Here is a 21,182-nt window from a genome sequence, read left to right as displayed (position 1 = left end):
GTAACCCGAAAGTTATTCGGAGTCCCGGATGAGATCCCGGACGTCACGAGGAGTTCCGGAAAGGTCCGTAGGTGAAGATTTATATATAGGAAGTCAAGTTTCGGCCATCGGGAAAGTTTCGGGGCACTCGGTATTGTACCGGGACCACCGGAAGGGTCCCGGGGGTCCACCGGGTGGGGCCACCTATCCCGGAGGGCCCCATGGGCTGAAGTGGGTGGGGAACCAGCCCTAGTGGGCTGGTGCGCCCCCCTTGGGCCTTCCCCTGCGCCTAGGGTTGGAAACCCTAGGGGTGGGGGCGCCCCACTTGGCTTGGGGGGCAAGCCACCCCCTTGGGCGGCTCCCCCCCTTGGAGATTGGATCTCCTAGGGCCGGCGCCCCCCTAGGGACCCTATATATAGTGGGGGGGAGGGAGGGCAGCCGCACCCTAGCCCCTGGCCTCTCCCTCTCCCTCCCGTGACACTCCTCCCTCTCCCTGTGCTTGGCGAAGCCCTGGCGAGATCACCGTTGCTTCCACCACCACGCGCGTCGTGCTGCTGGATCTTCATCAACCTCTCCTTCCCCCTTGCTGGATCAAGTTGGAGGAGACGTCTTCCCAACCGTACGTGTGTTGAACGCGGAGGTGCCGTCCGTTCGGCGCTAGGTCATCGGTGATTTGGATCACGACGAGTACAACTCCATCAACCCCGTTCTCTTGAACGCTTCCGCGCGCGATCTACAAGGGTATGTAGATGCACTCCCCTCTCCCTCGTTGCTAGATGACTCCATAGATTGATCCTGGTGATGCATATAAAATTTTAAAATTCTGCTACGTTCCCCAACACAGGCGAGAGTTCAGGCGAGGCCATGGTAGGCCCTGCCAACCCAGGTGAGAGGGGCGGCAGGGACATACGGGCGGGTGACGGAGGAGATGGCGGAGGCGAGGCCGGGCGTGGAGACGATGACAAGGACTGCTTGAGCCGCCCAGGTGAGACCGTCAGAGACGTGGGCCGTGCCTCGTCTGGTGTGGGCCGGGCCTCGGCTGACACCGGCCCAGGTACGGAGGCCAGCGCCGGTCCAGTTGCATGGGCGGGCGTGGCTCCAGAGACGGGGTCGACGACGGGAGTCGGTGCATGCACGTGCACCGACCGATCAACGTGCGTCACATCAGTTGCATCCAGAAGTAGTTCCAGGCGAGCACCATGTCCAATACCTGCACCATGGTTAGGTAACAACACAGGCGAATATGCAACATCTTCAAATTGGCCAAGCATAATAGGAGATGAATGCATAGATGGAGGTGTGGCGGGTTGCTGCGGCATGGCGGAAAAGGGGAAGACTTTCTCATCAAAGACAACATCCTGGGATATGTAGACACGATTTGTTGGCACATGAAGGCACTTGTAGCCTTAATGAAGAGAACTATAACCCAGAAACACACATTTCTTAGACCGAAATTCAAGCTTTCTATGATTATATGGACGAAGATGGGGCCAACATGCACACCTGAACACCTTAAAGAAGCTATAGTCAGGAGTTTCATGTAAAAGGAGCTCAATAGGAGTTTTCATATTAAGGACATGCGTAGGTAGTCGGTTAATAAGAAAACATGTTGTAGCAAAGGCATCGCTCCAAAAGCGAAAGGGTACAGAAGCGTGAGCTAGGAGTGTGAGTCCGGTCTCAACTACATGTCGATGCTTGCGCTCAACAGTGTCGTTCTGCTGATGTGTATGAGGACATGATAAACGATGAGAGATGCCAAGCTTATTAAAGAAAGTGTTGAGGTTGTGATATTCTCCCCCCCCCCAATCGGACTGAACATGGATAATTTTATGCTTGAGAAGACGTTCTACATGCACTTGAAACTGAATGAATATATCAAACACATCAGATTTTCGCTTAAGAAGATAAAGCCAGGTAAAGCGACTATAGGCATCAATAAAGCTACCATAATAGTTGTGACCACTCACAGATGTTTGGGCGGGACCCCATACATCATAAAACACAAGTTCAAGAGGACTCGTTACTTGACGAGTAGAAGAAACAAATGGTAACTGATGACTCTTGCCTTGTTGACAGGCATCACACACGGACATCTCCTTATTGCTAGACTCGATAGGCAGCTCATGGCGGTGAAGTATATGGCGAACTATGGGAGTGGCAGGGTGACCAAGGCGAGAGTGCCACTTGGATGGCGACACACGAACACCACTGAAGACGCGCGGGGCGGATGGATCCTCCAAGCGGTATAGGCCATGGCTGAGGCGACCACTAAGCAGAATTTCCCGGGTGGCTCGGTCCTTAACAAAAAGATCAAACGGGTGAAATTCACATAGGACATTGTTATCAAGAGTGAGCTTTGGAACAGATAACAGACTAAGAGTCACCGAGGGGACCCGTAAAATATTACGAAGATGAAGCTACCTAGATGGATGACTAGTTAAGAGAGATGTTTGACCAATGTGAGAGATGGGCATACCTACACCGTTGGCGGTGTGAACCTTGTCGTGACCATAGTATGGCTGGTGGGTGGACAACTTGTCGATCTCGTTCGTCATATGATTCGTGGCACCGGTGTCCATATACCACGCAGGATCAATCGGGAATGACGGTGTAAAGCCGTGTTCGACATGTGTATCCTTGCCCTTGGCGGCAACATGAGCAGCAGGAGGGCCAATATCCGCCATGGCAAATTGACGCTCATTACCTTTTCCATCATTATCAATACCCAGGAAGCTCTGTTGAAACCGCTTGTGGCACTTAGAGGCGAGATGCCTCTCACACCCGCAGAGCTGACATCGCACGGGGCCTCCGCCCAAGGATGGCGCCGGGGGTTGGCGACCCAGGCAGGCGACGAAGGTGCAAGGGGGCGTGATACGTCTCCAACGTATCTATAATTTCTTGATTGCTCCATGCTATATTATCTACTGTTTTGGACTATATTGGGCTTTATTTTCCACTTTTATATTATTTTTGGGACTAACCTATTAACCGGAGGCCCAGCCCAGAATTGCTGTTTTTTGCCTATTTCAGTATTTCGGAGAAACAGAATATCAAACGGAGTCCAAACTGAATAAAACCTTTGGGAACGTGATTTTCTCACCGAACGTGATCCAGGAGACTTGGACCCTACTCCAAGGAGTCAAAGAGGTGGTCACGAGGGTGGGGGGCGCGCCCCCCTGCCCCGTGGGCCCCTCCGTGCTCCACCGACGCACTCCTTCCTCCTATATATACCTACGTACCCCCAAACGATCAGAAGAAGAGCCAAAAACCTAATTCCACCACCGCAACTTTCTGTATCCACGAGATCCCATCTTGGGGCCTGTTCCGGAGCTCCGCCGGAGAGGGCCGTCATCACGGAGGGCTTCTACATCATCATAGCCTCTCCGATGAAGTGTGAGTAGTTTACCTCAGACCTTCGGGTCCATAGTTAGTAGCTAGATGGCTTCTTCTCTCTTTTTGGATCTCAATACAAAGTTCTCCCCCTCTCTTGTGGAGATCTATTCGATGTAATCTTCTTCTTTTTGCGGTGTGTTTGTTGAGACCGATGAATTGTGGGTTTATGATCAAGTCTATCTATGAATAATATTTGAATCTTCTCTGAATTCTTTTATGTATGATTGGTTATCTTTGCAAGTCTCTTCGAACTATCCGTTTGGTTTGGCCAACTAGATTGGTAGTTCTTGCCATGGGAGAAGTGCTTAGCTTTGGGTTCGATCTTGTGGTGTCCTTTCCTAGTGTCAGAAGGGGCAGCAAGGCACGTATTGTATCGTTGCCATCGAGGATAACAAGATGGGGTTTATTTCATATTGCATGAATTTATCTCTCTACATCATGTCATCTTGCTTAAAGCGTTACTCTGTTTTTAACTTAATACTCTAGATGCATGCTGGATAGCGGTCGATGAGTGGAGTAATAGTAGTAGATGCAGAATTGTTTCGGTCTACTTGTCACGGACGTGATGCCTATATACATGATCATGCCTAGATATTCTCATAACTATGCTCAATTATGTCAATTGCTCAACAGTAATTTGTTCACCCACCGTAGAATACTTATGCTCTTGAGAGAAGCCACTAGTGAAACCTATGGCCCCCGGGTCTATTCTTATCATATCAATCTCCATCACTTTAATCTTGCTTTGCTTTTTTACTTTGCCTTTACTTTTTACTTTGCATCTCTATACCAAAAATACCAAAAATATTATATCTATCAGGTCTCACTCTCGTAAGTGACCGTGAAGGGATTGACAACCCCTAATCGCGTTGGTTGCGAGTAGCTATCGTTTTGTGCAGGTATGAGGGACTTGAGCGTGGCCTCGTACTGGATTGATACCTTGGTTCTCAAAAACTGAGGGAAATACTTATGCTACTCTACTGCATCATCCCTTCCTCTTCGGGGAAATCCAACGCAAGCTCAAGAGGTAGCAAGAAGAATTTCTGGTGCTGTTGCCGGGGAGTCTACGCAAAAGTCAACATACCAAGTACCCATCACAATCCCTATCTCTCGCATTACATTATTTGCCATTTGCCTCTCGTTTTCCTCTCCCCCACTTCACCCTTGCCGTTTTATTCGCCCTCTCTTTCACAATCTCCTTCTCCTTCTCTTTCTCCATTTGCCTTTTTCTCGCTTGCTTGTCGTCATGGCTAGTCTCATATCTTCTCCGTTGTCTCCCGAGAATGAAGTTCCAAATTTTAAACAAAGGGAGGGAGAAAATCTAAAGGATGCTTGGTATAGAATTTGCAATGCTCAAAATAGATCTACCAGGAAGCAATCTACTTCAGTTCTTCTCCGCAATTTTTATGTAGGTGTTAATCCTTGGTATAGATATATCCTTGATACCATTACCGGAGGGAAGTTCTTGGGTAGCCATACTTTTGATTCTTCTAATGCTATGTTAGATTTATTTGGCTCACCACCTCTTTTGGTTAATGGAACCATGTTAACTTTGGAGCATGTTATGCAAAGACTTGAAATTATTGAAAATAAAGTTGCTACTATTGAATTAATTGAAAATCTAGATAAAAAGATCCACAATCAAATTACCCAATATGGATCTAAGGTAGGAATGACTTTGAAAAATATTAAGGAAAAGGAACCCATAGTTAATGAGAAGATAAACTTAGATTCTACTAGAATTGATAAACTTGAGGGTATCATTACAAACTTGGGAACCGCTTTTTCTTCCGTAAAGAATACTCCAAGTCCTCCTACTAAAATTTCCAAGCTTATGTATGTTCCTAAAAATAAGGGTGAATCATCTAGTAAAGAAACTGCTGATCTTCAATCTATAAGTATTCATCCCAATCTTTTTTGCTATCATTAAGGAACCAATTGCTACAAATGAATTTTTCGATCTTGTGCCTAAAAGTTTGATAATCACTAGAAAGAAAGAAATTCCTAAGGGAAATAGATGCCTCATCGAAGAATTGCCTACCAAAGATGGCAATACCTAGATCTATCCTCGCTTTTATGCCTAGCTAGGGGCGTTAAACGATAGCGCTTGTTGGGAGGCAACCCAATTTTATTTTCATTCCTTGCTTTTTTCTCCTGTTTAGTAATAAGTAGTTTATTTAGCCTCTTTTTTGGTTTTGTTTTTGTGTTTAATTAGTGTTTGTGCCAAGTAGAACCGCTGGGAAGACTTGGGGAAAGTCTTGTTGAACTTGCTGTAAAAAACAGAAACTTTAGCACTCACGAGAACTGCTGTCATTTTTATTTGAAGAGCGCTATTTAGTTAATTATTTTGGCAGATGATTAATAGATAAATTCCTCACGTCCAGAAAATTATTTTAGAATTTTTGGGGTTCCATATCTTGCGCTAGCTACAGATTACTACAGACTGTTCTGTTTTTGACAGATTCTGTTTTTCCTGTGTTGTTTGCTTATTTTGATGAATCTATGGCTAGTAAAATAGTTTATAATCCATAGAGAAGTTGGAATACAGTAGGATTAACACCAATATAAATAAATAATGAGTTCATTACAGTACCTTGAAGTGTTTTTTTTGTTTTCTTTCGCTAACGGAGCTCACGAGTTTTCTACTTTAAGTTTTGTGTTGTGAAGTTTTCAAGTTTTGGGTGAATTCTTTTGATGGATTATGGAACAAGGAGTGGAAAGATCCTAAGCTTGGGGATGCCCATGGCACCCCCAAGATAATCCAAGGACACCAAAAAGTCAAAGCTTGGGGATGCCCCGGAAGGCATCCCCTCTTTCGTCCACTTCCATCGGTAATTTACTTGGAGCTATATTTTTATTCACCAACATGATATGTGTTTTTCTTGGACCGTCTTATTTTATTTGTGTCTTTGTGTTTTAGTATGCCACAATCATCCTTGCTGTACACACCTTTTGAGAGAGCCATACATGAATTAAAATTTGATAGAATACTCTATGTGCTTCACTTATATCTTTTGAGCTATGTAGTTTTGCTCTATGTGCTTCACTTATATCTTTTGAGCGTTATAATTTTACTCTATGTGCTTCACTTATATGTTTTGAGCTATGTAGTTTTGCTCTGTGTGCTTCACTTAGATCTTTTAGAGCACGGTGGTGGATTCGTTTTAAAGAAACTATTGATCTCTCATGCTTCACTTAAATTATTTTGAGAGTCTCTTAATAGCATGGTATTTGCTTAATAATAATATGCTTGGTATTCAAGATTTGTGAAACTTTCTTTTGAGTATGTTGAATACTAAGAAAAGATTGAACCATGATAATTGTTTTGAGATATGGAGGTGATAATATTAGAGTCATTCTAGTTGAGTAGTTGTTAATTTAAAGAATACTTGTGTTAAAGTTTGTGATTCCCGTAGCATGCACGTATGGTGAACCGTTATGTGATGAAGTCGGAGCATGATTTATTTATTGATTGTTTTCCTTATGAGTGGCGGTCGGGGACGAGCGATGGTCTTTTCCTACCAATCTATCCCCCTAGGAGCATGCGCGTAATACTTTGCTTTGATAACTTCTAGATTTTTGCAATAAGTATATGAGTTTTTTATGACTAATGTTGAGTCCATGGATTATACGCACTCTCACCCTTCCACCTTTGCTAGACTCTCTAATACCGCGCACCTTTCGCCGGTATCATACACCCACCATATACCTTCCTCAAAACAGCCACCATACCTACCTATTATGGCATTTCCATAGCCATTCTGAGATATATTGCCATGCAACTTTCCACCGTTCCGTTTATCATGACACATTCATCACTATCATACTGCATATCCCGGTACACCGCCGGAGGCATTCATATAGAGTCATATTTTGTTCTAAGTATCGAGTTGTAATTGTTGAGTTGTAAGAAAAATAAAAGTGTGATGATCATCATTTTTAGAGCATTGTCCCAAGTGAGGAAAGAACGATGGAGACTATGATTCCCCCATAAGTCGGGATGAGACTCTGGACGAAAAATAAATAAAAGAGGCCAAAGAAGCCCAAATAAAAAGAGAAATAAAATAGGCCATAAAAAAATAGAAAAGGCCCGAATAAAAAAATGAGAGAAAAAGAGAGAAGGGACAATGTTACTATCCTTTTACCACAGTTGTGCTTCAAAGTAGCACCATGATCTTCATAGTAGAGAGTCTCTCATGTTATCACTTTCATATACTAGTGAGAATCTTTCATTATAGAACTTGGCTTGTATATTCCAATGATGGGGTTCCTCAAATTGCCCTAGGTCTTCATGAGCAAGCAAGTTGGAGGCACACCCACTTAGTTTCTTTTTGAGCTTTCATATACTTATAGCTCTAGTGCATCCGTTGCATGGCAATCCCTACTCACTCACATTGATATCTATTGATGGGCATCTCCATAGCCCGTTGATACGCCTAGTTGATGTGAGACTATCTTCTCCTTTTTGTCTTCTCCACAACCACCGTTCTATTCCACCTATAGTGCTATATCCATGGCTCATGCTCATGTATTGCGTGAAGATTGAAAAAGTTTTGAAAAAGTTAGAGTATGAAACAATTGCTTGGCTTGTCATCGGGGTTGTGCATGATTTAAATACTTTGTTGAAGGAAATATGCCCTAGAGGAAATAATAAAGTTATTATTTTATTTCCTTATATCATGATAAATGTTTATTATTCATGCTAGAATTGTATTAACCGGAAACATAATACTTGTGTGAATACATAGACAAACTAAACGTCACTAGTATGCCTCTACTTGACTAGCTCGTTAATCGAAGATGGTTATGTTTCCTAACCATAGACATGTGTTATCATTTGATTAACGGGATCACATCATTAGGAGAATGATGTGATTAACATGACCCATTCCATTAGCTTAGCACCCGATCGTTTACTATGTTGTTATTGCTTTCTTCATGACTTATACATGTTCCTATGACTATGAGATTATGCAACTCCCGTTTGCCGGAGGAACACTTTGTGTGCTACCAAACGTCACCACGTAACTGAGTGATTATAAAGGAGCTCTACAGGTGTCTCCAAAGGTACATGTTGGGTTGGCGTATTTCGAGATTAGGATTTGTCACTCCGATTGTCGGAGAGGTATCTCTGGGCCCTCTCGGTAATGCACATCACATAAGCCTTGCAAGCATTGCAACTAATGAGTTAGCTGCGAGATGATGCATTACAAAACGAGTAAAGAGACTTGCCTGTAACGAGATTGAACTAGGTATAGAGATACCGACGATCGAATCTCGGGCAAGTAACATACCGATGACAAAGGGAACAACGTATGTTGTTATGCAGTCTGACCGATAAAGATCTTCGTAGAATATGTGGGAGCCAATATGAGCATCCAGGTTCCGCTATTGGTTATTGACCGGAGACATGTCTTGGTCATGTCTACATTGTTCTCGAACCAGTAGGGTCCGCACGCTTAACGTTCCGATGACAGTTTCATTATGAGTTTATATATTTTGATATACCGAAGTTTGTTCGGAGTCCCGGATGTGATCACGGACATGACGAGGAGTCTCGAAATGGTCGAGACATAAATATTGATATATTGGAAGCCTATGTTTGGACATCGGAAGTGTTCTGGGTGAAATCGGCATTTTACCGGAGTACTAGGAGGTTACCGGAACCCCCTGGTAACCTAATGGGCCTTAATGGGCCTAGTGGAGGAAGAGGAGAGGAGGCCTAGGGGCTGCCGCGCGCCCCTTCCCCCCCAAGTCCGAATTGGACAACGAGGGGGGCGGCACCCCCCCTTTCCTTTCTTCCCTCTCCTCGTTCCCCCCAAGTCCTAATCCAACTAGGGAAAGGGGGGAGTCCTACTCCCGGTAGGAGTAGGACTCCTCCTGCGCGCCTCCTCCTAGGGCCGGCCGCACCCCCCTTTCTCCTTTATATACGGGGGCAGGGGGCACCTCTAGACACACAAGTTGATCTTCAAGATCGTTCTCTTAGCCGTGTGTGGTGCCCCCCTCCACCATAGTCCTTGATAATATTGTAGTGGTGCTTAGGCGAAGCCCTGCAACAGTAGAACATCAAGATCGTCACCACGCCATCGTGCTGATGGAACTCTTCCCCGACACTTTGCTGGATCGGAGTCCGGGGATCGTCATCGAGCTGACCGTGTGCTACAACTCGGAGGTGCCGTAGTTTCGGTGCTTGATCGGTCGGGCCATGAAGACGTACGACTACATCAACCGCGTTGTCATAACGCTTCCGCTATCGGTCTACGAGGGTACGAAGACAACACTCTCCCCTCTCGTTGCTATGCATCACCATGATCTTGCGTGTGCGTAGGAAATTTTTGAAATTACTACATTCCCCAACAGTGGCTTCAGAGCCTAGGTTTTATGCGTTGATGTTGTGCACGAGTAGAACACAAGTGAGTTCTGGGCGATATAAGTCATATTGCTTACCAGCATGTCACACTTTGGTTCGGCGGTATTGTTGGATGAAGCGGCCCGGACCGACATTACACGTACGCTTACGCGAGACTGGTTCTACCGACGTGCTTTGCACACAGGTGGCTGGCGGGTGTTAGTTTCTCCAACTTTAGTTGAACCGAGTGTGGCTACGCCCGGTCCTTGCGAAGGTTAAAACAGCACCAACTTGACAAACTATTGTTGTGGTTTTGATGCGTAGTTAAGAACGGTTCTTGCTCAGCCCGTAGCAGCCACGTAAAACTTGCAACAACAAAGTAGAGGACGTCTAACTTGTTTTTGCAGGGCATGTTGTGATGTGATATGGTCAAGACGTGATGAGATATAAGTTATTGTATGAGATGATCATGTTTTGTTGAAGTTACTGGCAACAGGCAAAAGCCTTATGGTTATCTCTCTATTGCATAAGATGCAAGCACCAAATAATTGCTTTACTTTATCGCTATGCGATAGCAATAGTTGCAAGAGAAATTGTTGGTGAGACAACCATGTGACGACACATTGATATAGATCAAGATGATGGAGATCATGGTGTCATGCCGGTGACAATGGAAATCATGACGATACTTTGGAGATGGAGATCAAAGGCACAAGATGATGATGGCCATATCATGTCACATATTTTGATTGCATGTGATGTTTATCTTTTATACATCTTATTTTGCTTAGTTTGACGGTAGCTTTATAAGATGATCTCTCACTAATTATCAAGGTACAATTGTTCTCCCTGAGTATGCACCGTTGCGAAAGTTCTTCGTGCTGAGACACCACGTGATGATCGGGTGTGATAGGCTCTACGTTTAAATACAACGGGTGCAAAACAGTTGCACATGCGGAATACTCAGGTTAAACTTGATGAGCCTAGCATATAACAGATATGGCCTCGGAACACGGAGACCGAAAGGTCGAGCGTGAATCATATAGTAGATATGATCAACATAGTGATGTTCACCATTGAAACTACTCCATCTCACGTGATGATCGGACATGGTTTAGTTGATTTGGATCACATGATCACTTGGAGGATTAGAGGGATGTCTATCTAAGTGGGAGTTCTTAAGTAATATGATTAATTGAACTTTAATTTATCATGAACTTAGTCCTGGTAGTATTAGCATATCTATGTTGTAGATCAATAGCTCGCGTTTAGCTCCCCTATTTTATTTTTGATATGTTCCTAGAGAAAACTAAGTTGAAAGATGTTAGTAGCAATGATGCGGATTGGATCTGTGATCTGAGGTTTATCCTCATTGCTGCCCAGAAAAATTATGTCTTTGATGCACCGCTAGGTGACAAAAGCTATTGCAGGAGCAGATGCAAATGTTATGAACATTTGGCTAGCTCAATATGATGACTACTTGATAGTTTAGTGCACCATGCTTAAACGTCTTAGAATCGGGACTTCAAAGACGTTTTGAACGTCAAGGACCATATGAGATGTTCCAGGAGTTGAAGTTAATATTTCAAGCAAATACCCGAGTTGAGAGATATGAAGTCTCCAACAAGTTCTATAGCTAAAAGATGGAGGAGAATAGCTCAAGCAGTGAGCATGTACTCAGATTGTCTGGGTACTACAATCGCTTGAATCAAGTGGGAGTTAATCTTCCAGATAAAATAGTGATGGACAGAATTCTCTAGTCACCATCACCAAGTTAGTAGAACTTCGTGATGAACTATAATATGCAAAGGATAACGGAAACGATCCCCAAGCTCTTCGTAATGCTGAAATTGACGAAGGTAGAAATCAAGAAAAATATCAAGTGTTGATGGTAGACAAGACCACTAGTTTCAAGAAAAGGTCAAATGGAAGAAGGGGAACTTCAAGAAGAACGGCAAACAAGTTGCTGCTCAAGTGAAGAAGCCCAAGTCTGGTCCTAAGCCTGATACTAAGTGCTTCTACTGCAAAGGGACTGGTCACTGGAAGCGGAACTGCCCCAAGTATTTGGCGGATAAGAAGGATGGCAAAGTGAACAAAGGTATATTTGATATACAGATTATTGATGTGTATTTTACTAGTGTTCATAGCAACCCCTTGGTATTTGATACTGGTTCAGTTGCTAAGAGTAGTAACTCGAAACGGGAGTTGCAGAATGAACATAGACTAGTTAAGGGTGAAGTGACGATGTGTGTTGGAAGTGGTTCCAAGATTGATATGATCATCATCGCACACTCCCTATACTTTTGGCATTAGTGTTGAACCTAAATAAGTGTTATTTGGTGTTTGCGTTATGCATGAATATGATTTGATCATGTTTATTGCAATACGGTTATTCATTTAAGTAAGAGAATAAATTGTTGTTCTGTTTACATGAATAAAACCTTATATGGTTACACACCCAATGAAAATGGTTCGTTGGATCTCGACCGTAGTGATACACATATTCATAATATTGAAACCAAAAGATGCAAAGTTAATAATGATGTTGCAACTTATTTGTGGCACTGCCGTTTAGGTCATATTGGTGTAAAGCTCATGAAGAAAATCCATGCTGATGGGCTTTTGGAATCACTTGATTATGAATCAGTTGATGCTTGTGAACCATGCCTCATGGGCAAGATGACTAAGACTCCGTTCTCCGGAACAATGGAGCGAGCAACAGATTTGTTGGAAATCATACATACTGATGTATGTGGTCCGATGAATATTGAGGCTCATGGCAGGTATCATTATTTTCTGATCTTCACAGATGATTTGAGCAGATATGAGTATATCTACTTGATGAAACACAAGTCTGAAACATTTGAAAAGTTCAAAGAATTTCAGATTGAAGTGGAGAATCATCGTAACAAAAATAAAAGTTTCTACGATATGATCGCAGAAGTAAAATATTTGAGTTACGAGTTTGGCCTTCGGTTAAAAACAATGTGAAAAGTTTCACTACTCACGCCACCTGGAACACCAAAGTGTAATGGTGTGTCCGAACGTCATAACCGTACTTTATTAGATATGGTGCGATCTATGATGTCTCTTACCGATCTACCACTATCGTTTTGGGGTTATACATTAGAGACAACTGCATTCACGTTAAATAGGGCACCATCTAAATCCATTGAGATGACACCGTATGAACTATGGTTTGGCAAGAAACCTAAGCTGTCGTTTCTTAAAGTTTGATGTTGCAATGCTTATGTGAAAAAGTTTCAACCTGATAAGCTCAAACCCAAATCGGAGAAGTGCGACTTCATAGGATACCCAAAAGAAAATGTTGGGTACACCTTCTATCACAGATCCGAAGGCAAGATATTCGTTGCTTTGAATGGATCCTTTCTAGAGAAGGAGTTCTCTTGAAAGAATTGAGTGGGAGGAAAGTAGAACTTGATGAGGTAACTGTACCTGCTCCCTTATTGGAAAGTAGTTCATCACACAAATCTGTTCCTGTGACTACTACACCAATCAGTGAGGAAGCTAATGATGATGATCATGTAACTTCAGATCAAGTTACTACCGAACCTCGTAGGTAAACCAGAGTGAGATCCGCACTAGAGTGGTACGGTAATCCTGTTCTGGAGGTCATGTTACTTGACCATGACGAGCCTACGAACTATGAGGAAGCGATGATGAGCCCAGATTCCGCGAAATGGCTTGAGGCCATGAAATCTGAGATGAGATCCATGTATGAGAACAAAGTATGGACTTTGATTGACTTGCCCATTGATCGGCGAGCCATTGAGATTAAATGGATCTTCAAGAGGAAGACAGACGCTGATAGTAGTGTTACTATCTACAAAGCTAGAATTGTCACAAAAAGGTTTTCGACAAGTTCAAGGTGTTGACTACGATGAGAGTTTCTCACTCGTATCTATGCTTAAGTCTGTCCGAATCATGTTAGCAATTGCCACATTTTATGAAATCTGGCAAATGGATAAACAAAACTACATTCCTTAATGGATTTATTAAAGAAGAGTTGTATATGATGCAACAAGAAAGTTTTGTCAATCCTAAAGGTGCTAACAAAATATGCAAGCTCCAGCGATCCATCTATGGACTGGTGCAAGCATCTCGGAGTTGGAATATACGCTTTGATAAGTTGATCAAAGCATATAGTTTTATACAGACTTGTGATGAAGCCTGTATTTACAAGAAAGTGAGTGGGAGCACTACAACATTTCTGATAAGTATATGTGAAAGATATATTGTTGATCGGAGATAATGTAGAATTATTCTGCAAAGCATCAAGGAATATTTGAAAGGAGTTTTTCAAAGAAAGACCTCGGTGAAGCTACTTACATATTGAGCATCAAGATCTATAGAGATATGTCAAGATGCTTGATAAGTTTTTCAATAAGTACATACCTTGACAAGATTTTGAAGTAGTTCAAAATGGAACAGTCAAATAAGAAGTTCTTGTCTGTGTTACAAGGTGTGAAGTTGAGTAAGACTCAAAACCCGACCACGGCAGAAGATAGAGAGAGAATTAAAGTCATTCCCTATGTCTTAGCCATAGGTTCTATAAAGTATGCCATGCCTTGTACCAGACCTATTGTATACCCTGCCCTGAGTTTGGTAAGGGAGTACAATAGTGATCTAGGAGTAGATTACTGGACATTGGTCAAAATTATCCTTAGTGGAATAAGGATATGTTTCTCGATTATGGAGGTGACAAAAGGTTCGTCGTAAAGGGTTACGTCGATGCAAATTTTGACACTGATCCAGATGACTCTAAGTCTCAATCTGGATACATATTGAAAGTGGGAGCAATTAGCTAGAGTAGCTCCATGCGGAGCATTGTTGACATAGAAATTTGCAAAATACTTACGGATCTGAATGTGGCAGACCCGTTGACTAAACTTCTCTCACAAGCAAAACATGATCACACCTCAGTACTCTTTGGTTGTTAATCACATAGCGATGTGAACTAGATTATTGACTCTAGTAAACCCTTTGGGTGTTGGTCACATGTCGATGTGAACTATGGGTGTTAATCACATGGTGATGTGAACTATTGATGTTAAATCACATGGCGATGTGAACTAGATTATGGACTCTAGTGCAAGTGGGAGAGTGAAGGAAATATGCCCAGAGGCAATAATAAAGTTATTATTTTATTTCCTTATATCATGATAAATGTTTATTATTCATGCTAGAATTGTATTAACCGGAAACATAATACTTGTGTGAATACATAGACAAACTAAACGTCACTAGTATGCCTCTACTTCACTAGCTCGTTAATCGAAGATGGTTATGTTTCCTAACCATAGACATGTGTTATCATTTGATTAACGGGATCACATCATTAGGAGAATGATGTGATTGACATGACCCATTCCATTAGCTTAGCACCCGATCGTTTACTATGTTGTTATTGCTTTCTTCATGACTTATACATGTTCCTATGACTATGAGATTATGCAACTCCCGTTTGCCGGAGGAACACTTTGTGTGCTACCAAACGTCACCACGTAACTGAGTGATTATAAAGGAGCTCTACAGGTGTCTCCAAAGGTACATGTTGGGTTGGCGTATTTCGAGATTAGGATTTGTCACTCCGATTGTCGGAGAGGTATCTCTGGGCCCTCTCGGTAATGCACATCACATAAGCCTTGCAAGCATTGCAACTAATGAGTTAGCTGCGAGATGATGCATTACAAAACGAGTAAAGAGACTTGCCTGTAACGAGATTGAACTAGGTATAGAGATACCGACGATCGAATCTCGGGCAAGTAACATACCGATGACAAAGGGAACAACGTATGTTGTTATGCGGTCTGACCGATAAAGATCTTCGTAGAATATGTGGGAGCCAATATGAGCATCCAGGTTCCGCTATAGGTTATTGACCGAAGACATGTCTTGGTCATTTCTACATTGTTCTCGAACCCGTAGGGTCTGCACGCTTAACGTTACGATGCCAATTTCATTATGAGTTTATATATTTTGATGTACCGAAGTTTGTTCGGAGTCCCGGATGTGACCACGGACATGACGGGGAGTCTCGAAATGGTCGAGGCATCAAGATTGATACATGACGAGGAACCCCCCGGTAACCTAATGGGCCTTAATGGGCCTAGTGGAGGAAGAGGAGAGGAGGCCTAGGGGCTGCTGCGCGCCCCTTCCCCCCAAGTCCGAATTGGACAAGGAGGGGGGGCGCCCCCCCTTTCCTTTCTTCCCTCTCCTCCTTCCCCCAAAGTCCTAATCCAACTAGGGAAAGGGGGGGAGTCCTACTCCCGGTAGGAGTAGGACTCCTCCTGCGCGCCTCCTCCTAGGGCCGGCCGCACCCCCCCTTGCTTCTTTCTATACGGGGGCAGGGGGCACCTCTAGAAACACAAGTTGATCTTCAAGATCGTTCTCTTAGCTGTGTGCGGTGCCCCCCTCCACCATAGTCCTCGATAATATTGTAGTGGTGCTTAGGCGAAGCCCTGCGACAGTATAACATCAAGATCGTCACCATGCCGTCGTGCCAACGGAACTCTTCCCCCACACTTTGCTAGATCGGAGTCCGGGGATCGTCATCGAGCTGAACGTGTGCTAGAACTCGAAGGTGCCGTAGTTTCGGTGCTTGATCGGTCGGGCCATGAAGACGTACGACTACATCAACCGCGTTGTCATAACGCTTCCGCTGTCGGTCTACGAGGGTACGTAGACAACACTCTCCCCTCTCATTGCTATGCATCACCATGATCTTGCGTGTGCGTAGGAAAATTTTGAAATTACTACATTCCCCAACATTTGTGTGGTGAAGATAGACCATAGCCAGACTATATGATTTTGTAGGGATAACTTTCTTTGGCCATGATATTTTGAGAAGACAAAATTGCTTTGTTAGTATGCTTGTAGTATTATTATTTTTATATCAATATAAACTTTTGTCTTGAATCTTTCGAATCTGAATATTCATATCACAATTAAGAAGATTTGCATTGAAATTATGCCAAGTAGCACTCCGCATCAAAAATTCTCTTTTTATCATTTACCTACTCGAGGACGAGCAGGAATTAAGCTTGGGGATGCCTGATATGTCTCCAACGTATCTATAATTTTTGATTGCTCCATGCTATATTATCTACTGTTTTGGACTATATTGGGCTTTATTTTCCACTTTTATGTTATTTTTGGGACTAACCTATTAACCGGAGGCCCAGCCCAAAATTGCTGGTTTTTGCCTATTTCAGTATTTCGAAGAAAAAGAATATCAAACGGAGTCCAAACGGAATAAAACCTTCGGGAACGTGATTTTCTCACCAAACGTGATCCGGGAGACTTGGACCCTACTCCAAGGAGTCAAAGACGTGATCACGAGGGTGGGGGGCGCCCCCCTTAGGGCGCGCCCCCTGCCTCCTGGGCCCCTCGGTGCTCCACCGACATACTCCTTCCTCCTATATATACCTACGTACCACCAAACAACCAGAAGAGGAGCCAAAAACCTAATTCCACCGCCGCAACTTTCTGTATCCACGAGATCCCATCTTGGGGCCTGTTCCGGAGCTCCGCCGGAGAGGGCCGTCATCACGGAGGGCTTCTACATCATCATAGCCTCTCTGATGAAGTGTGAGTAGTTTACCTCAGACCTTCGGGTCCATAGTTAGTAGCTAGATGGCTTCTTCTCTCTTTTTGGATCTCAATACAAAGTTCTCCCCCTCTCTTGTGGAGATCTATTCGATGTAATCTTCTTCTTTTTGCGGTGTGTTTGTTGAGACCGATGAATTGTGGGTTTATGATCAAGTCTATCTATGAATAATATTTGAATCTTCTCTGAATTCTTTTATGTATGATTGGTTATCTTTGCAAGTCTCTTCGAATTATCCATTTGGTTTGGCCAACTAGATTGGTAGTTCTTGCCATGGGAGAAGTGCTTAGCTTTGGGTTCGATCTTGCGGTGTCCTTTCCTAGTGATAGAAGGGGCAGCAAGGCACATATTGTATCGTTGCCATCGAGGATAACAAGATGGGGTTTATTTCATATTGCATGAATTTATCTCTCTACATCATGTCATCTTGCTTAAAGCGTTACTCTGTTTTTAACTTAATACTCTAGATGCATGCTGGATAGCGGTCGATGAGTGGAGTAATAGTAGTAGATGCAGAATCGTTTCGGTCTACTTGTCACGGATGTGATGCCTATATACATGATCATGCCTAGATATTCTCATAACTATGCTCAATTCTGCCAATTGCTCAACAGTAATTTGTTCATCCACCGTAGAATACTTATGCGCTTGAGAGAAGCCACTAGTGAAACCTATGGCCCCCAGGTCTATTCTTATCATATCAATCTCTATCACTTTAATCTTGCTTTGCTTTTTTAATTTGTCTTTACTTTTTACTTTGCATCTCTATACCAAAAATACCAAAAATATTATATTTATCAGATCTCACTCTCGTAAGTGACCGTGAAGGGATTGACAACCCCTAATCGCATTGGTTGTGAGTAGCTATCGTTTTGTGCAGGTACGAGGGACTTGAGTGTGGCCTCCTACTGGATTGATACCTTGGTTCTCAAAAACTGAGGGAAATACTTACGCTACTCTGCTGCATCATCCCTTCCTCTTCGGGGAAATCTAATGCAAGATCAAGAGGTAGCAGGGCGCTGGCCACGCCATGCCCAAAAGGCCGCTGGCTGGTCGGCGATGGTGGCAATGGAGCGGCGTGCTTCGATGCGTTGCTCGGTGAAGAGCAGACGGGAGAAGAGCTCGTGCGGAGGAAGCGGCGACTTGGCGTTGTGGACGGCCTCGGCAAGGTTGTCGTAGTCGGCATCGAGACCCTTAATAACGTAGCCGGCGAACTCCTCATCACTCAGCGGTCGACCAATGGAGGTCAATGTATCCGCCAAGACCTTGATTTTGTTGAAGTACGTTGTGGCAGATGAGTCCAGTTCCTTGGTATCATCAAGCTTGATGCGAAGAGCCATCGAGTGGGTGGTGGAGGTCTATGCAAACGCATGCTCCAGAGTCGTCCACGCATCCAAGGAGGAGGCAGCGAAGAGGCAAAGGCGAGCAAACCCGTTTCCGAGGGAACCCTGGATGGCGGAGAGGATTGCTTGGTCTTGCTGCACCAAGACACGGTGCGCCGGGTTAATGGCTTGGCCGTGGACGGTGTGGATAACCTGCGGCGGACACGGCAGGGAGCCATCGACATAGCCAAGGAGGGAGCGGATGCTGAGCAGCGGTAGAACCTTGGCGCGCCAAAACAAATAGTTGTTCGGCATGAGACGAGTCATGATTAGGTTGTCGAAGTGGAACGGTTTGGAGATCATGGCGGCGTAGATGGTAGCAACAGCAGAGACTGCAGGGGCTTCGGGTGCCACACCCGCGGGCTGATCAGTGGAGGCCCCCGAGGCCGCCGGCATGATGGCGAGTGTCGGGGACGAGCCAACAGTGGCTGCAGGTGGTGTCATCATCGCGGCGGCGGAGGCCGCCACCGTCGACGGCGCGGGAGACGGCGGGATCGGAGCCGAGAATAAAGAACCAACGGTGGTGGTGCCAAAGACTTGGGGCCACGGTGATGCACCAGCGTGGGTGGGAAGATTGAGAAGAGCAGCCAGCGTCACGGGGATGGCCCCGGAGCTGGCGGAACCGGAGGCGGAAGCGGTCATGGCAGCGGCGGCGGCTGAGGTGGAGGTGGAGTAGGTCCTATGTTTAGTCTGATACCATGTTAAACGTAGGATTTATGGGAACTGTCTCAACCCTCTAGGGGTGGCCTGTCACATATATTTATAAGGTTACACAATATACAGTTTACACAGTTGGACTACGTTACAAAGTCTAACAGTCGCGTTCGCCAGCGGCAGCAAGGACATGGCGTCAAGAGGTGCAGACGTGCTCTCCCCGGTGGCGGCCGGCTGCCTCCGCTGGCTCGACGCCAAGCCGGCTGGCTCGGTGGCGTACGTCGCATTTGGCACCCAGACTAGATTCTCGCCGCAGCATCTACGGGAGCTCGCCCGCGGCCTCGACCTCTCAGGCAAGAACTTTGTGTGGGCCGTCTCCGGCGCCGACGCGGCATCATCAGTCCTATGGATGCCGGAAGGCTTCCTCACAGCTTTGCGTGGGCACATCATCTGTGGCTGGGCGCCACAGGTGCTCATCCTAAACCACCCAGCCGTGGGCTGCTTTGTGACGCACTGCGGGTGGAACTCGATACTGGAGGCCGTGAGCGCCGGCGTGCCGATGGTGACTTGGCCACGATACGCTGACCAGTTCTACAACGAGAAGCTCGTCGTGGAGGTGCTTGAGCTGGGCGTCAGTGTGGGTGCCAAGGACTATGTGTCATCTGCGGAGCCGGAGGCCCACTGGGTGATCGGAGGCGGCGTAATTGCCAAGTCTGTCAGGAGATTGATGGAGGTTCGGGGTGAGGCAATACGGGAGAAGGCTCAAGATCTCGGTGCGAAGGCAAAAAATGCAGCGGAGAAGGGTGGATCGTCATACGGTGACATTGGACGACTGGTGAACGAGCTCATGGTCCGCCGGAGTGCACAACGTGATTGACCCGAAGGCGCCGGCGTGTCTCGTTCATTTTTTCCCCAATAAAAGTGAGATTCAGTCTATCAGCGTCCCTCCGGTCCTGAAAGCAATGTAGGCCATTGTGCTGCAGCGTAAAATGCACGGGTGAAAAGTGAAAACATCTAAGGAATTATCATCGCATGAACGTTTCTCATGCTCTTTTTTCTCAAAAGACATCAGATCTACAGTAAAACTTCACCGGAAATACAAAGAATCTCAAACATAATAAAAATTTAGATCGAGATACCGACGCAACCGAACAACCACCACTATCGCCACTGCCCTACCGAAGCCGGCTCTACTTTGTCGATGACAGGAAGTCTTCGTTTATGTACCCCTAAAGACCAGCAACCTAGACACACAGTCATCGCCCTTGAACCCTTGCATAGATCTGAAGCACCTGGCATCAAATTTTACGACATAATGAGAAACCCTAACCTTACACTACTAGGAAAAGGCATGCTAGTGGCGCACCGAATTTGCCTTCTCATGGCGCACTACCGGTGCGCCACTGGCATCACGCCATTAGAATTAAATTCTAATGGCGCACCACGTAGTGCGCCATTAGTATAGCCTGCAGTGCGCCATTAGAATGCCTCCCAGGGAGCCATATGTACCCATGTGCTTTGGCATTCTAATGGCGCACCAGCAGTTAATGCGCCATTGGTGTGATGATCACAGTGCGCCATTAGTATCTTGTGTGGTGCGCCATTAGTATGGATATTAGGTTTTATTTTTTTTTGCTTTTCTGATTTTTGCACAGGTTAACAAAATATATTATTGGACAGAATATAGACAGCAGCACACAACAACATCAGATTCATCGAATACAATAGAAGATTAGTCTCCGAATACAATTCATCATATTAGTCTCCAAATTCAAAAGACCGAACAAAGATAAAA

General features: G+C 44.7%; 1 protein-coding gene across 1 annotated transcript in view; it reads left to right on the top strand.

Annotated features, from left to right (window-relative positions):
• The window catches only part of LOC147961425 (anthocyanin 3'-O-beta-glucosyltransferase-like), a 52,646-nt gene extending 32,382 nt beyond the window's left edge, over positions 1 to 20,264 (top strand). The window contains exons 4-5 of the mRNA XM_087533807.1: positions 4,193 to 4,203; positions 19,565 to 20,264. Of these exons, the coding sequence (XP_087389933.1) occupies positions 4,193 to 4,203; positions 19,565 to 20,264 (711 nt within the window). The remainder of the gene's footprint in view (positions 1 to 4,192; positions 4,204 to 19,564) is intronic.
• Positions 20,265 to 21,182: the final 918 nt, after the last annotated feature.

This window comes from Triticum urartu, chromosome 7A, assembly GCF_056163025.1.
Source record: "Triticum urartu cultivar PI428250 chromosome 7A, HENAU_Tu73, whole genome shotgun sequence".
Taxonomy (NCBI): Eukaryota; Viridiplantae; Streptophyta; class Magnoliopsida; order Poales; family Poaceae; genus Triticum; species Triticum urartu.
The sequence above is the reverse complement of the archived record's forward strand: the minus strand, read 5'-3'. Positions and strand labels throughout refer to the sequence as shown.